The 21,357-nt window shown below is 35.4% G+C and overlaps 1 protein-coding gene across 9 annotated transcripts in view; it reads right to left on the bottom strand.

Moving 5' to 3' along the window:
* LCOR (ligand dependent nuclear receptor corepressor) overlaps positions 1–21,357 on the bottom strand; it is a 138,898-nt gene that overhangs the window by 67,601 nt on the left and 49,940 nt on the right. For all 9 annotated transcript variants that reach the window (XM_045040504.1, XM_045040505.1, XM_045040506.1 and 6 more), the window contains 2 exons: positions 8,302–8,367; positions 7,857–7,936 (listed from right to left, as the gene is read on the bottom strand). In XM_045040504.1, the coding sequence (XP_044896439.1) occupies positions 7,857–7,936; positions 8,302–8,367 (146 nt within the window). Of the gene's footprint in view, positions 1–7,856; positions 7,937–8,301; positions 8,368–21,357 lie in introns of those variants that run through there.

Here is a 21,357-nt window from a genome sequence, read left to right as displayed (position 1 = left end):
GGTATACACCCAAAAGAATTGAAAGCATGGTCTTGAAGAAGTATTTGTACGCCAATGTTCACAGTGGCGTTGTTTACAAAAGGTGGAAGCAACCCAAACATCTATTGTTGGTGAACAAACCCAAATGTCTATTGTTGGATGATTAGATAAACATAATGTGGTACATACATATAACGGAATATTATTCTACCTTTATGATATATGCTTCAACATAGCAAAGCCTTGAGATGTTATACTAGGTAAAATAAATAAGCCAGTCACAGAATGACAAATACTGCATGATTCCACTTATACAAGGTACCCACAATAGTCAAACTCATAGGACAAAAAGTAGAATAGTGATTGCCAGGGGCTGGGGAAGGGAAATGGGGAGTTACTTAATGGATATAGTTGCAATTATGTAAGATAAAAAGAGTTCTGGAGATTGGTTGCAAAATACTGTGAATATACTTAACACTACTGAACTATATACTTAAAAGTGGTTAAGACATTAAATGTTATATTAATGTACATTTTAGCACAATACCAAAAAAAGCAGTATGAAAGGCACAATCTGCAGCTAAACGCAAACAACTGCAAAACGGACAGAAATCTAATACAGAATAGGGGAAGAAGAAATGTTTTACCCCTCACCAAAGATTCACCTACACGTATTCCAATCACCATATACATTCAGAAATCCTATCAATAGTATTCAGCTCAGATGTCTTATTTCAACTACATTTCCACAGCTCTATTAGACACTTCCAATTAAATGCTCACTTTCACCACAAACTGCTTTCAGCTAATAACCTCATTATCCTCACCATAAAAACTGATCACCACACCTTTCCTCTTCTCAATTCTCAACTTCTATTAATCCACCAGCTAAGTCATCCTGGCTTGGAAAACCTAACAGCAGTAATAGTTCCCTCTCCTTTATTTATATACTCACATAATCACTAAGTTTTAACACTTTATTCTAGATTCCTTACATACATCCCTTCCTTATTCATCTTTATAGCTACAATCCTAATTCAGGCTAATTTTCTGGATTAGAAGAGCCTTCTATAATGTTCTCACTATAAATTCCTCTGTATTAGAACCTAAAAATGACTACCAAACCAATCATTCTAAAACACAGAGCTCTGTAAGGTTCAGGATGAGTTCTATCTCCTTGATTAAGCAACTCCAGTGCACCTACTTCATCTCTCAAGTACTACAGTACTTACATTTTCTTGTACTATCTGCTATCTTTTTGAATATTATACAGGAGAATGAAGGAGGGGGTTTTACTCTTAATGTTTCCTACGTACATCAGAGCTTTGGTTCTGGGCATGTCCGATGGATGATTTAACTCTCCCTAATTTAAATCTCCTTTAATTGCTTTAGCCACCCATGATGTCACCAACAGCCAGCCCATAAGGAGGGATCAGTCTTTTACTTCTTTGGTAGACTCTCTGGCCTACCACAGATCTAGACATTTAATAAACCAAATGATAAATCTGTTAACTCTGACCACATAAAATTTAACACAACTGGTTAACCACCAATTAATAGTTTACTGAGGCCTGTTTGTTCAAGGGAAAAATCCACAGATTGGGAGTTCAAAAAAACCACTTCGATATTTAATGGGATCCTGGATTGAGCACTGATTTCATGGAGTCAAGTGGTTTTCCTTAATCTTTGAAAATAATCTATATAAAAGGACTTTGGAAGTACAACAAGGTTAAGTCTCACAATCTAGATTTGTACAGTTAATGGAGTAATTAATTAATCATGTACTGACTTGTGGTATCCAATTAAGTCTGCTGTGCATCTATTGAATTCTCATAAATAACCTTTAAGCTTTTCTTTTTTTTTTTTAAATTTTTTTTCAATGTTTATTTATTTTGGGGACAGAGAGAGACAGAGCATGAACGGGGGAGGGGCAGAGAGAGAGGGAGACACAGAATCGGAAACAGGCTCCAGGCTCTGAGCCATCAGCCCAGAGCCTGACGTGGGGCTCGAACTCACGGACCGCGAGATCGTGACCTGGCTGAAGTCGGACGCTTAACCGACTGCGCCACCCAGGCACCCCTGCCTTTAAGCTTTTCATATTTGTTTTTCTTTCTCACCCCTAATAGATGTATACTATATTAATATATTTTTCTTCCACAGGTCCTTTTATACAATAGGTACTATGAATACTTACTGATTTGTGGTACCCTGAGACAAGATGACATTCCTATCAAGAAGCATTGAATACACCCAAGCTAACACACTGGACATAAATACATGTTGTGGAATACGACGAGAAAATAATAACTAGATTCACCATCTGCTCTTACTATAAACTTTCAAAGTGCTAAAGTAGCAATAAAAATTAAAATGTTAAAAGGATGTATCTAAACTTTTAATTAACATATACTCATGAAACAGAACAAATTATGAATGTTCATACTGAACACAACATGATAGACTAATGATAAACATGAAAAGAATCTTATTACGTGATTCTTTAGCTAGCTGGGCAATGAAGGATATCTGTATGATTTGCCTCCAACCTTGTGAGTATATCCAAAATTAAGTGCTCTGGCTCCACCTAGAACATGCCTCTCTCATATCTGCCTATGTATTCTTCCAAGTCTCATCTTCTTAAAACACCTTCCTAAAATGCTACTCAAATACTAAACTTACTAACAGTCTTATAACAAACTTAAGATAACAAATAGTTTATATTTTGGTATATCATCCTATCTCCCATCATCCCTAGTTAGTGAAACATCCATGCTCCTTACTCTACAACAGCTATCTCTACTCTATCTCAGCCAAACACAGCACAGCGATACCATAAATTTATCACTTAGAATTAGTCCATTTTTAGGGACAATAAATACTGGAAGCAATTTTCTATTCTTCCTATCTCTCCAATACCTTCTCACTACTACTGAATCAACTCTTCATACTATCAACATAATAAAAGCCTCACAAAATGGGTTTTCATAAAGAAATACAAATGTATATGTACATATATTTAAGTAAACATACATATTTCCTAGCTGAGACAACTGAGAAGACCTAGAAGTAATGACACCCCAGTTCCGACGAAGACACCTAGTGCCCAGACAGACCTTGCTTTCCTTCTCATACAATTCTCCAAATAAAAGAAACTAAGGTTCCTTGGAGAAATCCAGAGCTGAGACAGAGAAAGCAAAGGTAAGTCGGGTATGCTTCTTGGTGCCAAAAAGAAAAGAAGTGCTATTAAAAAAAAAAAAAAAAAAAAAAGGTCAAAAAAAAGATAGGCCAACTTGAAAGAGCTCTCCATGGCCAAATCTAGGACAATTTGCAATACAAAATTAAAGAATAATTGTAACGAATTATAATCCATAGAATAAAATAATAATCCATGACTCCATATTTTTTAATTTTTTTTTCAACGTTTATTTATTTTGGGGACAGAGAGAGACAGAGCATGAATGGGGGAGGGGCAGAGAGAGAGGGAGACACAGAATCAGAAACAGGCTCCAGGCTCTGAGCCATCAGCCCAGAGCCTGACGCGGGGCTCGAACTCCCGGACCGCGAGATTGTGACCTGGCTGAAGTCGGACGCTTAACCGACTGCGCCACCCAGGCACCCCCATGACTCCATATTGATAGGTAAACAAATAAATACATAAATAGAGGAGAAAAGAAAGCTCTTCCTTAGAGCAGAATTCCAACTAACAAAAGCAGAAGAAATAACAGAAATAGAAAATCATTATTTGGTAAGCACTAGGTAGTAATTTTTCAAGCAACTTTCATCAATGGATGCTAAAATTAGTGTATGACAAGAAACTAGTATGACGAGAAAAAGATATTCACAAAAATCTTAAAGTACCTCTCAACAAGGTATCCATTAAATACAAAAAGGAGGGGCGCCTGGGTGGCTCAGTCGGTTGAACATCTGACTTCGGCTCAGGTCATGATCTCGCGGTCCGTGGGTTCAAGCCCCGTGTCGGGCTCTGTGCTGACAGCTCAGAGCCTGGAACCTGTATCAGATTCTGTGTCTCCCTCTCTCTGCCCCTCCCCCACTTGCACTCTGTCTCTCTCTGTCTCAAAAATAAATAAACATTTAAAAAAATAAAAAATTAAATACAAAAAGGGAAAAAAGAGAAACCTTACAATAGAGAAAACTGGCAGACATCTGCTTAACTAACTGATCCAAAGTAAGACATCACCATGTGCTTCCTGATAGGGTGTACTAAGGATGACACAACATCATTCTGTGGAATTCTTGCCAAAAATGCATAACCTAGATTCAATCATGAGGAATCATCAGACATACCTAAATTGAGGGAACATTCTACAAACCAATTTATCAGTATTCTTCAAAATTTATGAAAGGCAAAGCAAAAAATACTATTCCAGACTAAAAGAGACTAAGAATACATGACAACTAAATACAAAGTATTGGACCCTGGACCCGAAAAATGACATTGCCAGGACCACTGGTGAGCTGTGAAATTAGATTAAATAATATTGTATCAATATTTCCTGATTTGTGTAATTGTATTAGAAGATGTTAACATATGGAGAGTCTGGGCAAAGGGTATAACAGTGACTCTTTTATTGCTTTTGCAATTGTTTTATAAGTCTAAAATTATATTTTTTAAAAGCTAAAAAGAAGTAGAAAAGCTTCATGAGTATATAAACACAGACAACTGTGTGCATATGCTTGTCACACATAAGCACTCAAAAGTTAGCTATTAATATAATTCTCCAAGTTTATTAAGCCTCCTAGGATTTCTTAATTCCTCATTTAGTAAATATTTTACAGAGTGCCCACTATGTGTCCAACAAACACAAAAGAAAGAAGCCAGTCAGCCAGCGAGGCAGGCACTCACTAACAGATTCTTAGGCACAGCTGAGACTGGCTATTTCAAATATACTCATGACCATCTACACACTTATCTCTTCTTTCAAAGTGAGTAATTCCAAGTTCTACTTTAATTCCTGCTTCCCAGTTTCCATGTTCCTGTTCCTACTTATGTTATCAAAATGCATGTAATTAAAAAACCATAGGATCAAATTCCAGCCATTTGACTTATCCTGTAACTTAGTCTCTGTGACCCTTCTAATTCCTTTATTTGTAAAACTGGGATGCCTTTAACCAACTTTACAGGATTGCTGTGAGGATTTAAATGGGAACAAATATAAGCAAACGGTACATAGTACACATAGCAGATGTTAAAAAAATGTATTTTCCTATCTCTTAAAAATTATATTTTCTAACCACTATAGGGTCTTGAAGGGTAGATCAACAGTTGTTTTACTAATTTCTAGGTGAATTCCTGTTCTATTTTCCAAAGAGCCTACTTTGTATTTTTTACCTATGTATTTAAAAAAAATAAACATAAATAATGTATTTACTTTAACCATTTTAACAGCTTCAATACCCACTGAAAATCCAAAATGAAAAAATATGCATAAGCGTCATTTCTTTCCCAACTATCAGACCAATAGTTCTAACAGCTTTTCCAAATATTGTTTGGCGATCTCATCATACCAACTCCAAACTCAAGATTCCTTCCATTATCATGCTCTATGCTGCCACCCATTGGCTATTACCATACTCTAGATATTTCCTTCTCTTTGAAATCTTAAAGCCAGCCTTAAAAAGTGTAAACTTCAACCCAGTGGATAAATTTATCTACACATTGTAGTAATTCTCATATGAGATGCTCCAAGTGCCTGCAAAGAGTTTCAGTTCAATCACTTTAAATCTAACACAATTAGAGATCTATACTTGGCAATTTACATTTTCTAAGCTCTCTTTTTTCCTATTTTCCACTATAGTTGTTATGGCTGTCTCTGAAAAAATTAAATGTCAAAGATAAGTAGTGACGTTTCTAGTGGAGAATACCAGCTTTCCCAGAACTAGCTAGGTTGTCAAACGGAAATACTCTTTCTAGTTAGAAAAGCAACTAGAAATTGAGGAACTAAAACGGTAAGAGCAGCTGTTTTAAATGCTACATAGTTCCAGGTCTTGCTAGTTCTGTCTTCTAAAAATATTCATACAGTATTTTACCCGCATATAGCAATGGAAAAACTCAATCATATTACAAGAATATACTGTACTCAATTACTGACCATAGAAGGGCTTTCCTCCTCATCCTACCTTAAAAAAGATAATTAACAGTTGCTCCTTCTATTCCACCAAAATGCTTACTAAATGACTTGCTCAACAGTCACAACATGGATGCACATGCGTGCATACACACACAATTCAAAATGACCAATTTCAACCTCACTAGCAGTTGCTTAATTTTCTGGTCTTTCTCAAACCACATTAAATTTCAAAACACTCTCCACATTCACTCAATGGGAACAGACCATCCTGGATAGTCCCAGGAACAACTTTTCATGTAGTAAACAAGAAAAGATGCCAGAAAAGAACATTAAAAGGCTCTTAAATTGGCTTTCAGATTTGAAAGCAACTTGCCAACAATGATAAATAATGGTACAGTGGTTACAAGCAGAGGTAACAAAGAAGTATACAACATGGTTCACAGTGTTCAGAGGTTGACAACACAGTTAAGAACACAAGATGCAAACATAGAAAAATAGGAACAAAATAAGGCAGAATATTAACTGACAAATAACTGGTATAGATAACATTTACTACAACAGTGTGAAGTTTAGAAACAGCAATAAGAGCAGAGGTATACCAGTGATAGCGGGATAGAAGCTTAAGCTAAGAGTTAAGGGCAGGGGAATTTCAAGCGATAGAGAACAATGGGTATATGTAGCGCTGTAGTCCAAATAGTAAAAGCATGTTATTTAATACAAATGGACAAAAAAAAACACAAAAAACAAAACACAAATGATTGCACCAGTTTAAGCTGAAAGAAAACTGTATAAAAGACAATTGGGGGGCAGCATTAGAAAGAGAAGTCAACTAACTGTGGAGCGTACTGAGGCACAGATCATTAGGCTAATAAATCCAGAATACAATGAGAAAGTCACTGGAGACTGAGTATGAGATAACGTTTCCACACTATTTAAGGCGTGAAGGTTAGGGGGAAGGAGTTTACACTGGTAGCAGTGTTTAAAAGACTGAAGAAAACTAAAAGCGACCAATCATGTTATTTCAGTAGTTTAGAAATAATGCTAATGGTCTGAACCACAGTAAGGACTGTGGAAAGAAAAAGAATGCAATTCCTTCCTATGAAGGAAGAACTTATAGAACCTGGTCAATGATCTAGTTAGAAGTATACAGGGGGGAGGAAGGAATTCAAAATGCTTCCAAAGCTTTAAAACAGAAAACAAAAGTACCATGAAAAGAAACATAAGATAGCAAACTATTATTAATAAATGTTTCCAACATTTGAAATGATGTTTCTAAACCAAAACTCCGTTTGTGTTTAATACAAAGCAATAAAAACAGAATACAGCCAACTTCTACAACTGAATATAAACAGCATTCATACTCCAATACAATGAAGAAACATCTTATACTAAAGCATAAACCACAGTTTATCATAAATCTACATGAATTAGTAACTACTTGATCCAGATCCATGCTACTGTTCTTTTTGTACAAATGACTCCCATTGCTTCAATTACCATACATTTCATATTTAAAATACACTCAACAGTTTGAGATCTAGTTAATTATTCTGCTTAGTGAACTATATAAATAAAGCAATGCATGTTGGGATACAGATTTCTCAATAGGCTAATCAACAGACTAGAAACAGTCTAAATTGCAAAACTCAGTTACTATCAAATCTTTTATAAATAAATATGGAATCATGCCTTCCTCTTCCTACAAATCCCCCAACAAATAATCAAATTTTGAAAAAATAAAAACTATAAAATACCACACTAGATAAGTTACACAAGTTTTTTCGTTACCTTTACTTTATCTCTTCTTAAGCAACAGAATAGACAGTTTTCATCAAAAGTCCAATCAGAAATGCTTTCAGGTTCACAGTCTGCAAAAAGAGTTGGAATACCAAATTAACAGTTACAAAAGTGAATTTTTCAAACAAATGAGAATTTCAAAAATATTATTTATTTTAACAACAAACAACAAAAAATCCTAAGCACTGGACAGGTTCCTTACTTGTCTTAATATTCTTAATAACTGTTCACTAATTAATGTATCTTATTAATACATATATTTGCATTATCAACTAAACACAAAAATGTTTATAGGGATACAGCTTTAACTCACATAAAATTGAGTAAAAAGGAGAAAGAGACTGGGGTTTAAATCACAAAAGTATCAGATATGTCACCAGGAAGAATTTGAAATATACCAAAGAGGAAAGAAGAAAAAAAAAAAGATTTTGAATACCTTTATATAAACTGAGATCTTTTAATAATGCAGGTCCAAACAGCCCTTCAAGAATACTTTCAAACCCTGAAAGGATGAAAAAAAAAATCCATTATTACAGTAACACTCCCTATAGTAAGGTAATATTAATCTGCTGCTGAAAAAAAGATAGTGTGTTCCTCCAGTTCTCAAGGACCCCAGAGTATTACAGAAGGGACGCTGAGGAAAGAGTGTCAATGACAAACCTGAAAGGAACATTTGCATTTTTGTCCATGATTAACATTCAATACAAATTCACAGCACATTCGAGAACAACACAAAACAGACAACACTAGAAATAACCAATGAAAGAATGGAAACTCACAGGTTGTCCTATCATTGTACAAAATCCCAAATAGCTCCTTACATAAATGCTCAAAATCCATTTTAAAAGGCACCTTTCCCAATGGAAGAGTCAAATCGTTTCAAAATTTCCACAACATTCTGGATTAATCTAAATAGCCTGTTTCTGAATATGAACTGAGATAATAGATTTTCCAAGCTAACAGTTTTTTAATGTTTTGTTTATCTTTTTGAACGAGCACAAGGAGGGGAGGAGCAGAGAGAGAGGGAGACAGGATCCAAAGTGGGCTCCACACTGACAGCAGTGAGCCCGATGTGGGGCTCAAACTCACGAACCAGGAGATCATGACCTCAGCGAAAGTGCAACGCTCAACTGACTGAGCCACCCAGGCACCCCTCAAGTCCACAGTTTTCTGAAGAAGGAAAATTCTCACTGAGAATACCTTTATTACTAAAGAAAAAATCATAATATTTTAAAAGAAAAAGATCTTTGTAACTTTTTCACATTGCCACAATAACTACTTGCTGGTTCCTTTATGAAGGTAGAACTCACTAGTTATACATACAAAAAAAAGAAAGAAAAAATCCAAATATATCTGTATATAAATGTTTAAAATATTATCACCTTCCACATTATGTAAAAAAAAAAAAACGTTTTTGGATTTATTACCTCAAATATGGCCGATTCAATGAAAAACAATGAAAAAATCTTGGCCATCTTACTGTTTCCTATGGTTCATAAAGAGAATAAGGAGGGAAAAGGGGAAAGGAATCAGACTGCACCTTTATATAACATAACAGAAATAACAGGTTAAGAGTGGTGGTTCCCAAACTAAGGATCTCACTGGGAGTTCAAACAGTTACAAGGGGTCCATGAATCCATATGTACTTCAAGAACAATCTTCAGAAAGAATTAACGTGTCTTGTGCATGCAGTGTTCATAGTACTGTTCAAATGCAAAAAAAAAGTTATTGTAATTAAGAAAATACACAAAATGTTCCTGAATTCCTAGTATGTATTATGTATTTTGGTGCCCTATGTATTTTGTCACATAATCTATAATCACAACTTTCTACTTAAAAAAAATTAGTTAGAAAGTACTCTTATGCTCAAAAGGGAGGGAACCACTTATTTAAAATACTATTGCCAGGTGGATACATGCGGTTCACAACATAGTTAGCACTTCCTTACTACAAATACAATCACCATAAAGGGTTTGAAGGTAAAGGGGTAGAAAAGATGGTGCTTACAAACAGGATTTTGTCTCTTTATAAGAATAATAATGCAGGGGTGCCTGGCTGAGTCGGTAGAGCAAGGGACTCTTGATCTTGGGGATATAGGTTCAAACAAGCTGCACAGGAGATGTAGAGATTACTTAAAAATCTTTAAAAAACTAAAAAAGATAAAAATTTAATACGGGGCACCTGGGTACCTCAGTAGGTTAAGAGGCCAACTTGGGCTCATGTCATGATTTCGCAGTTCACAGATTTGAGGCCCTGCGTCCCTCAGGCTACGTGCTGACAGGTCTGCTTTGGATTCTGTGTTTCCGTCTCTCTCTGCCCCTCCCCTACTCATGCTCTCTCTCTTAAAAACAAATTTAAAAAATTAAAAAAGATTATTTTTAACAATTTAAAAAAAGAGAAGAACAATGCAGAGCAAAAGACTTTTTTGTCCACAGTATTAAGCCATTGTTTTCAAAAGAATAATCTCTAGAGTCTATGTTAACTACATTGTAAAGAGTTGATTTTTCTACACTACTTTCTAGATTCTAGATTTTTCATTTATTATTAAGGAGCAATTGTTTTTCAACTCTCCTTAATTCTTCCCATCAAAATTATTCCAAGGACATTAACAAAATCAAACTATCCATTCAAGCAATAAGAGTTATCTGTGTCTCTGTTTATTATTTGCTAAAACATTTTCTGCTAAATCACTATGGTCTCTCTTCCCCAAACTAGGGAGGAGAAAGGGTTGGACTGGGGGTTTAGAGGTTGGGGAGATGGTGGTTAAGAGACTGAGAAGGAATTGCTAGATCCTATCTATCTTGGGCCTGCAAACTAGATATTCTCAACACTAGCCTCCCCTCCCCAAACCCCTTAAATAAATCCCACAGCCTGCCTCCCAACTCTAAAGCCCTATTTCACAAATATTAATGAAAGCATTTCAATATCTTTAAAGTACCAAGTACACACTGCAAATAGCTAAAAGAGATTATAAGTGGCTCTTGTCCCAAAGAACACATGTAATATGCTTTCATCTAGGTTTATATGAAATTGTGACGAATTCCAAACTTGCATACTAAGTATAAATTCCTGAGAAGGAAAAATGTTAATATAGCAAGAAATAATACCAGGAAAAAAAGGCTTATAAGCTTTGAGAGTGAAAATTATTAAAATTACAAAAAGTAACAGAATCTGAAAGAATAAGAAAACAGAATAAAAACTTCATCAATAACACAGAGACACTGAACAAAAAACTGAATCACATATCAAAAAACCATGAAAGGGAAAGACCAAAAACAATAAAAAAAAAAAAAAAATCTGGTGACTTAACCACAAATAATTTTGACCAAAAGAGCAACTATAAACAGGTCACTCCTATTTTGCTCACATCTGTAACAATACATTAAACCTTACAAATATTATCAATTAGACACTGTAAAGCCATATCCTGCTACCCTGTTAACTGAATTTAATGGTACTCAGTTTTATTAATATTAAATATTGAATTTAGCAGTTGCATAGCAACAAGAAATGGCTCATGTGCTATGCTTGACATTAACAAAAGGCAAATAAGGGAAGAACAAATGTATTCAAAATTTATACCATGATCTCACAGAAAAGCCATGAGATCAATAACAAAATGCCATGGAAAATTAAATAAATACTGAAAAAGACAGCTATGTCATTATGTTCAATCACTAGAGCTTAAAAACCATCTTTATGGAATACATTACATGTGAGGAAATATTCATAATTTTATTGGACACAACCAGTGTTCAAAGAATTCCTGTCCAACACCACAATGGGTCTCAAAGTTGGGTCTCCAGTCTCTTCCTCACAGCAACCTCCACTGTGTTTTTAGACTACTCCTAAAATACTGCTTTGACAATGCCACTATCTGTTCAGAAAAATTCTTTGTTTAAAAAACAAATCCCAAATTCTTAAGTCCAGCAATCAAAGCTGCTTATCATTTGGCTCTAAGCTACCATTAGCAGCAGCCTTATTTCCCACAACTTTGTGCCCATTCTCAGAGCTTGTCATGTTAGTATTCTGATGTACCCAGTCATCCTAATATTTTCTCAGGCCTCTGCATCTCACCTCTGCCAAAATAAATTACCTCGTTCAAGGCACTCTTCAATTTGTTCAACAAATACATGTCTGCTTATTCAACTGACATTAACTGAGAGCTGACCATCTAGCATGGACAATGGCAGGCACTGATAGTGTGAACAGCCAGTGGTGAACAGACATGGTGACTGCCCTCATGAAGTTGGATTTCCAGTTTTCTCATCCTCAGAATTCACTTATCACTCTCCCCTTTTAAATAAATGTCAATTCCTTATGTTTTCTTTGTTTTCTGTCATGTGCAAAGCGCTCTCTATGCAATCTATTCTGTAAAATAAAATTTGTCACAGGCTATCTAAACTTTATTTTTTTGCTTTTCTTTTCATGTATTTATATCTTATCTCCTCAAGGAGATTTAATATTCCAGGAAGGCTAGGCAGGTCTTCCTGTTTCCCTCATTTTTCTCTCTTAAACTAGGACTCTACATGCTTGGTTTGCAGCTTCTGATTTAATCATCTACCTCTCAAAAACAAAAGATAGATTAAAATTTTTCACATATTCCCTCTTCAATCTTAATCATAGTCACTACTTTATTTGTAACCAAAACGGAATAGTAGGTTATGAAAAATAACAGGACAGAAACATATCAAATACATAGCGAACATAAGTCAGTAAGCAATATAGTCTGTGCTTTTGAAACAAAAAATTAAGGATGGAATGAAAAAATGGTTCATGGGTCTTGGGAACCTTTTCTCTGAGGTACAGTATAGACATTAGCAGTTTGAGAGATAAAGAGGTGCTAAAAAGGAAAATCAGAGGCACGTCAGAAAATTAGCAATTTTTACATCAAGGTCCTGGGGTATCTTGTAAAACTTGGTGCTTGGTATAAAAGAGCTCGGTCTCCAACAGAGTAGTATTATTTTATGAAATATCAGTTCAGAGGTGCTTGCTGGTTTAAAAAAAAAAAGGCACGAGATTATATAATAATTCAAAATAATTCAAAACAAAGACCTCCTAAAAAGAGAAAACAATGTTTACATAAAAAATAATGGTGGGGGGAGTGCCTGGGTTGGTTCAGTCAGCTGGGCTTCTGATGCTTGATTTCGGCACCAATGATCTCACATTCCTGAGACAGAACCCCGAGTTGGGAGCACAGAGCCTGCTTAAGATTCTCTCTCTCATCCTCTGCCCTTCCCCTGTTCATGCTTGCATACGCGCACACAGAAAGAAAAGAAAAGAAAAGAGAAGAGAAGAGAAGAGAAGAGAAGAGAAGAGAAGAGAAGAGAAGAGAAGAGAAGAAAAGAGAGAGAAAGAAAGAAAGAGAGAGAGAGAGAAAGAGAGAGAGAGAGAGAGAGAGAGAGAGAGAGAGAGAGAGAGAGAGAGAGAGAGAAAGAAAGAAAGAAAGAAAGAAAGAAAGAAAGAAAGAAAGAAAGAAAGAAAGAAAGAAAGAAAGAAAGAAAGGAAGGAGAAAGAAAGAGGTAAGCAGTATGCCAGTAAAATTAATAGTTAAGTGTAAATAGTTGTTACTGGGGAGCCTAGGTGGCTCAGTCAGTTAAGTGTCAAACTCTTGATTTCAGCTCAGGTAACGATCTTGCACTTCATGGGATGGAGACTGCCTGGGGCTCTACACTTGGAGCCTGCCTGGGATCCTCTCTGTTTCTTTCTCTGCCCCTCCCGTGTGCTCTCTCTCTCTCTCTCTAAATAACATAAACTTATAAATATCTCTCAAAATAATAAAATAAACCTATATATAAACAAACAAACACGATATAATTTAAAAAGTAATGACTTAGGAATAACATCCCAGGGGTGCCTGGGCTCAGTTGGTAGGCATCCCACTTCAGCTCAGGTCATGATCTCATGGTTCGTGAGATCAAGCCCCGGGTTGGCTCTACACTGACAGAGTAGAGCCTCCTTGGGATTCTCTCCCCCTCTCTTTGTCTCTCTCTCAGATGCCCCTCCCCATCTCATGCCTGCTCTCTCTCTCAGAATGAACATTTTTTAAAAATAAAATATGCAATTGAATAGCTGATTTAGACTTGTAGTTTTAGACTGAAACCTTAAGTTTGAACACTGTATTAGAATACTTAAACTTATGAACAATCACATTTATAAGTCTAAATTATGATTCTTAATATTTACTTAGACACGAAGGGAGATTTTGTTAAATACTTAAAGAGAAAGTATAAAAATTTTAATTCATAATTACAGATTAAAATGCTTTAAAAGTTAAACTAAAATATTTATCAGAAATTTAAAATTAGAGTAAGATCTGTATTGTAGGAAAAGTAGGTTTTACATTTATAACTGTAAGTAAAAGTGAATATTAAATTAGAAATCAAAGTAACCATGCCTTATCTTATACACAAAGCCACCTTAAGGATATTATTTTTTAAATATCACTTTTAACAGCAAGAACCAATCGAGTGTTATTATACAGAGCTCAGCAGTGTGGGTATACAGAGGATCTGTTTAAAATATATGCCCTGCCATTAAGATTTACACACATTTCTGCTACCATGCATATACTGGTAACTCTCCAATCTCTTATCTCTTGCCCCAGACCTTATTTCTAACTGCCTGCTCCATTCATATCATCACCAAGATATCCCAAATACCTCAAAAAGTTCAAATCAAAATCATTCTACACTCCTTTTACTTCATCTCAACCAGTGACTCCTGTATTCCTTACCAGGAAAATGGCATCCCTAACCCCTTCAACCTAAACCATTCAGATTACAAATCTCAGTCTGTCTGATTCCATTCTTTCATAAGACAGTAATCAGGTCTTCCAGTCACTGAGTCCTATTCATTCCAATTCAGACAGATCCATCCAAACCTATTCTCTTTTCCATCCCTAAAGTCAGGTCTCACCATCTCTTACCTTAATAATTACAGTACATGTCGTTCATATTATCATTAACTGAGCCCTTAGCTGACATCAGGCTAGCACTGTATCAGGTACTTCATACCCACTATAACAAAATCTTCAGAAGAATACTGTAGAGTAGGTATTATTAGTACCTAGTACACATAAGAAAATCAAAGCAACTAATTTTTTCATACAACTACAAAGAGGCAGAGCCTAGGTTTAAAACCAGGCCTGTGATTCTACAACCCAGGCTCTTCAATTTCTCTACTACGTACTAATAACATCTTTGAACTTTTCATTCATTTTACTACTTCAGCATCCCCCTACACCACCATCCCCAACAGAATCCATCCATCACAATGCTGCCAAACTTTTTCCATCTTTTCTCAGTTTTACCAACTTTGATGGTTTCCAATAATACTGAAGACTTCAAACTCCTGGATGATACCCAAGATCACTGAGGGTCTGTCTAGCCTCATACTACCTTTTCAGTCTCACCTGCTACCATTTTCTACCTATACACACTATGCTCTAGTCAGACTGACTTATTAATCACTACATATATGGCAATGCTTCCATGCCTTTTAAGCATAGCATGTCCTCTACCTAGAATGTTCTCCTGCAACCCTCAATCTAGTTCATTCTAAGGTATCCTTTAGCTCATTCCTCAAGCCCCAGGCAAGCTTAGGAACATCCTCATCAGTGCTGCTTATACTACCACTTATAAACTACATACACTGTAATTATTTTTTGGCGTTTTATCCACTAGATTTTCAGCAAAGAACTGAAGCCTATCTATCTTTCTCTTAATATCAACCTGTTTCTTAAACTAGTCTGTAAATTTTTGTTGGAAGAATGTAAACACACCTTCCTAATTCCTATACCCTTATATTTACCTGAGTGGTTTTAGATTTTAGAATGATTCCACTTTATATGTCTGGCATGTTAAAGACCCAAATAAACAGTTAAGTAAAGTAAATAAAACACAAGGGTAATCGATATCTGATAGAAAAAGGATGGATTTTCTGCTTGAGTTCAACCAAGTTCCCTTTATCTATGAACTAAAACCAGAACATAATTAATGGCTAGCTTTGCTGGTCCAAGAACAGAGATGACAGAATACTTTTTTTCATAAAAAGTTGTAACCACAGCAAAGACAGAAAAAAGAGTAAGATAAGGTCCTGGAAAAGGAGGGGAAAAGAATATGTACTAAGTAACTGGAACATTACCAAAACAATTTCATATATCTACATACATAATGCCATAAATGAGATTCTAAGATGTTAAGTAACCAAAAGAACAAAGGTAGTAAGTAGCTAGGTCAGATGAATTTAGTTCTTTGGAAATCCAAGGGCAGTTGGGTTCATTTTTTCTGTTATATATTACTCTACCCAAACTGTCTTGGGTAGAGTAATTATGTTAAAAAGAAGCCATTTAAATGCAAATCGGAAGTTGATTAGGAATGAGTCAATTACACCAGGAGTTCACAATCTGTGGGCCACAATTCCTTAGAGGAACTCCATCATTACAAGGTCAGTAAATCCATATGAGCACGGTTTGTAAATTAAATAAAAATGTGCTTGTATATACAGCCACTATTTCTTCAAATGCTATTTTGCTGTGAACAAAATATAGGTTTCTTTAAAAAGCATTACTGAATTTGTAATAGTCTTTTGTCATTACATATTTTCTCAAACATACTAAAATTACACTACCAGGTGGGAGATGGGCAATTTCTTTCGTTTTCTTTTTTTTTTAAGTTAAATAATAGAAAATCATTTTCTACTGTTTCTGAGCCTCCTTTTCTTGGTGGACTATATAGATACTGAGTGTCTATAAGTCAGATACTAGGGATGCAGCTGTGAACAATAAAAAGTTCCTATCAAGGAACTTTAATTCTGGCAAAGAAGACAAACGATACAAATGATGATGATGATGATGATAAAATGTATGATAAAAGTAAGTCAAAGTAATGACAGAAGACGACAGTAGAGAGGGGGATAACAACTAAGCCCTGATAAGCCCTGACTGAGTACATGGAGAAAACTTGGGAAGGGAATTAGGAAGGAGAATCTTTAAAGAGGTCAGGAGAAGACTTTAAGTGGCAACATTTTTGAGCACTGAATGCAGTGAGGGATCAATCCACACAGATATCCAAGACAGGAACATTCTAGGCAGATGGAACAGCACTGAAGCAGTATATGGTATGAAGTATGGTATAGCTGAGGAACAGCAAAAAGCTGGTATTATCTGAGCAAAGTGAATAAGGTAGAAGGTAGGAAATGAAGTCAGAAATCTAGAGGCAAGAATCTGTAGGCCACGGTGAGGATTCTGAATTTAAAAGAAATCAACTAGTTTTACCTTTGGGTACTGGTGGAGGTGTTACAGACTTATATTGTTTAAGATTACCAGGTGGGTGCACAGATAACTGATTATGAGGAAAGCATCATTAAAAGACTATCATTACTAGAGGCTTGGCAAGAGATAATGGTGGCTTGAAATAGTATGGCAATCATGAAGGTAGAGAGCGGTGGCTGGATATAGAAAATATTTTGAAGATATAACCAACTTGCTCTGATGATGCACTGGATGTGGAATGGGAGGGAAAAGTATTAAAAACAATACTTAGGCTTCTGGTCTAAGAACTGAGTGAACCTTAATGTTAATTTTCTAAGATGGAGGGGCGCCTGGATGGCTCAGTCGGTTAAGCGTCCGACTTCAGCTCAGGTCATGATCTCATGAGTTCAAGCCCCGCACTGGGCTCTGTGCTGACAGCTCAGAGCCTGGAGCCTGCTTTGGATTCTGTGTCTCCCTCTCTCTCTGCCCCTCCCCTGCTCATGCTCTGTCTCAAAAATAAAAAACATTAAAAAAAATTTTTTTTTTTTTTTTAATTTTCTGAGATGGAGAGAACTGAAGGAGAAACAATTTTGGCACAAAGAAATCTAGTTCAGATTGGGACATGTTAAATCTGACATGCCTTTCACAAAGCAAAGTGGATACATGCAGAAGGAATTGGATAGGTGGGTTTGAGTTTAAAAGGAGAAAGTTTGGGTTCATTGGAAATCAAAGTACAGACAGAATTTAAGGCCTTAAAACTAGAGATCACTTTCAGTTAATGAGGCAGATAAAAATGAAAGGAAGGAAGAAGATTGAATACTGGAGCATTCCAATGCTTACCAATTAGAAAAGAAAAGAGACTGAAAATATGACCAGGTCTCATTTATGGTTATATATCCAGTATCTGGCAAACAACTTCATTGTTAACACTTTAAAAATACGATAGGTCATTTGAACCATTTTATATGGCATGTAATTAAAATAAATAGATATATCTTTCTACCTCTCATACAAGAGAAGATCTTGAAAGGAAGCACATACCCTTCAATATAATCAAACACATTTCTTTCAATTTCTGTAATAGTCATGTTTAAAAAATCACTACTTTTGGGCCACCTGGGTGGCTCAGTCAGTTGAGCATCCGACTTCAGCTCAGGTCATAATCACTTGGTTCCAGAGTTCAAGCCCCACTTATGGCTTGCTACTCTCAGTGCATAGCCCATTTCTGATCTTCTGTGCCTCCCCACCCCCCCATCTCTGTCCTTCCCCTACTCACGCTCTCTCAAAAATAAATAAAAATTCAAAAAAAATTTTTTAATACCAGAAAAAATGACTACTTTATAACATATCTCTAACATACCTTAATATATGGCAGTACAAAAGATCAAACTTTAATTTGGTTCCTACTAAAATAAGCTTCCACAAGTTTATGAAAATTTTAAATTAAAGTTTGAGTTAGTCTTCAGATTTATATACATATTTACATATAAAGTAAATTCTAAATAGACTTTGTCTGCTCAAAAACATTCAGTGACTACCTACTGTCTGCAGAATAAAATCCAAACTATGAAGTGTGGCTTTTAAATCATTCCAGAAGTGAATTTTTCAACCCTCTCCCTTCTAATTTCCTTCAAGGACGCTCAACTCAAAACTATTTTGTTTCTTGAATATAACTTGCTTTTGCTTGTCTTAATCCCTCTTCTCATCCTGTTCCTTTGGTCTAAAAAGGCTTCTCTCAAATCTCAATAGTCTTGATCCTGCTTTGTCTTCAAGGCCATAGATCAAAAGTTCCTTCCAACTGTTATCTTCCCTTTCAATTGACTCCAATATCCTTCACTTTATCCATTCTGAATTTTCAACATGAATGAATATGTTTTATGTGTCCAACTGAATTCTACACTCAATGTTATATTATAATAGAAGGAACACTAGTGTTCAGGAAATAACAGACTAGTGGTTAACAGCATGGATTCTGAAGCCAGACAACCTAGGTTCAAATTTCTGACTTTACCTTTTAACAGTTCTATGGCCTTAGGTAAGTTGTCTTCTTTATTCCTTACCCTCCTTAGCTATGAAATTGTTTTGACCTCAAAAAATTAAGACAATTAAATACTTGCAAACTTTGGAATAGTATCTGGAAAGTGTAATAGAAGCACTATATTATAAAGTGTTTGAGGAAGGAAACAAAGGAAGAATGTATTTTGGTAACTGCTCTTTTTTCCTTATGATTTAAAAGACAGCTACATACAACAGTAACTATAAATTTATGTTGATGAGCATGAAAATCAACAAGGAACACTGGAAAATAAAATGCCACATTTCTACCCAGGAGGATGGATAGCTAACAGTGTACTTGGGGAGTAGGGGAAAGGAAGGTTACATATCTGTAACCTCCTCTTAGATGTTGGTAGAGTGTATGAAATTAATGCTACTCATCATAGCTTCTGTAGGAGTAAACTTTCTAAACTACTGGAGAGAGACAGAGAGAATCTCAATGTAACCATAGACAGGAAGAGGTGGGATCAAAGTAATAGGAAAGCACAGGAAAAAGGCAGGATAAGTTTTAAATAGAAAAAAAATGCAGAAGTTGAACTTTTATTAAGAGAAGAATATTCATCATTTATTGTGATGTGAATCCTGCGTCTTTATATTAAATCTTTTTCCTTTAGAAAAAAATAAATTTATGTCAACGGACATATAATTTATAAAGATGTAATTTTTGACAATAACAGCATAAAATAAGGGGACAGAACTACACAAGAACATAGTATTTTGTATACTATTGTAACTAAGTTGTTGTTAATATGAAATACACTTTTATAAAATAAAATGTTAATTATATATCCCCAGGGCAAGCACTAAAAATCATTAATAAATTGTACAGAAAAATAAATAAAAAGGGATTTAAAATAGTATATTACAAAATATTTATGACACAAAAGAAGGCAGTAATGGAGGACTTTAAGAACAGAACTGACATAAGACATGTAGAAAACAAATAGCAAAATGACAAATATCCTTAATACTAATTGCATTAAATGTAAATGGATGGATTAAACTCTCCAATTAAAAGGCAGAGATGGGCAGAATAGATTTAAACACACACACACACACACACACACACACACACACACACAAAACATGATCCAACTATATGTTGTCTACCTAAGACTCATTTTAGATCTAAAGACACAAAGAGGTTGAGAGTGAAAGAAAAGACAGTCCATGAAAATAGCAACTAAAAGAGAAAGGGAGTATGTATACTCATATCAGACAAAATATATGTTAATACTTGTTCCAATAGGGGCACCTGGGTGGCTCAGTTAGTTAGGTGACCGACTTCAGCTCAGGTCATGATCTCACGGTTCATAAGTTCGAACCCCACCTTGAGCTCTGTGCTGACAGCTCAAGAGCCTGGAGTCTGCTTCAGATTCTGTCTCTCCCTCTCTCTCTGCCCCTCCTTGCTCATGCTTTTTCTCTTTCTCTCTCAAAAATAAACATTAAAAAAATTTAAAAAAAACTTGTTACAATAGACAAAGATATATGACAAAAGAGTCAATCTGTCAAGATTTAACAATTAAAAACACAAGTGCACCTAACAGAGCCCCAAAACATGAAACAAAAAAATGACAGAACTGAAGGGTGTAATAGCTCACTATTATAGACTTCAACACCTCACTAGCAATAATGGATAAAATAACAAGGTAAAAGATACAATGGAAAGAGAAAACTGGAACAATACCATAAATCAACTAGACCTAAAAGACATACAAAGAACACTACACCCAACAAAAGCAGGATATACATTACTTTCAAGTGCACATGGAACATTCTCCACAGTAGACCATATGTTAGACCATCAAAAAAAGTCTCATAAATTTAAAAAGCTGGAAATCATACAAAGTATCTTCAACAATAATGCAATGAGATTAGAACTGATAATGGGAATTGGAAACTTTCCAAGTCAAAAAAAAGTAATTACAATGAAAATTAGAAAATACTTTGAGAAGAATTAAAAATAGCCACAAAACACCAAAATGTATGGGATGCAGCAAAAGTAGTGCTCAGAGGGAAATCTGTAACTGTAAACACCTACATTAAAAAAGTATAAAAAAAAAAAAAGTATCACAAATGGGGCGCCTGGGTGGCTCAGTCGGTTGAGCGTCTGACTTCGGCTCAGGTCATGATCTCACAGTTCGTGGGTTCAAGCCCCGCCATCAGGCTCTGTGCTGACTGCTT

Source organism: Felis catus, chromosome D2, assembly GCF_018350175.1.
Source record: "Felis catus isolate Fca126 chromosome D2, F.catus_Fca126_mat1.0, whole genome shotgun sequence".
Taxonomy (NCBI): domain Eukaryota; kingdom Metazoa; phylum Chordata; class Mammalia; order Carnivora; family Felidae; genus Felis; species Felis catus.
The sequence above is the reverse complement of the archived record's forward strand: the minus strand, read 5'-3'. Positions and strand labels throughout refer to the sequence as shown.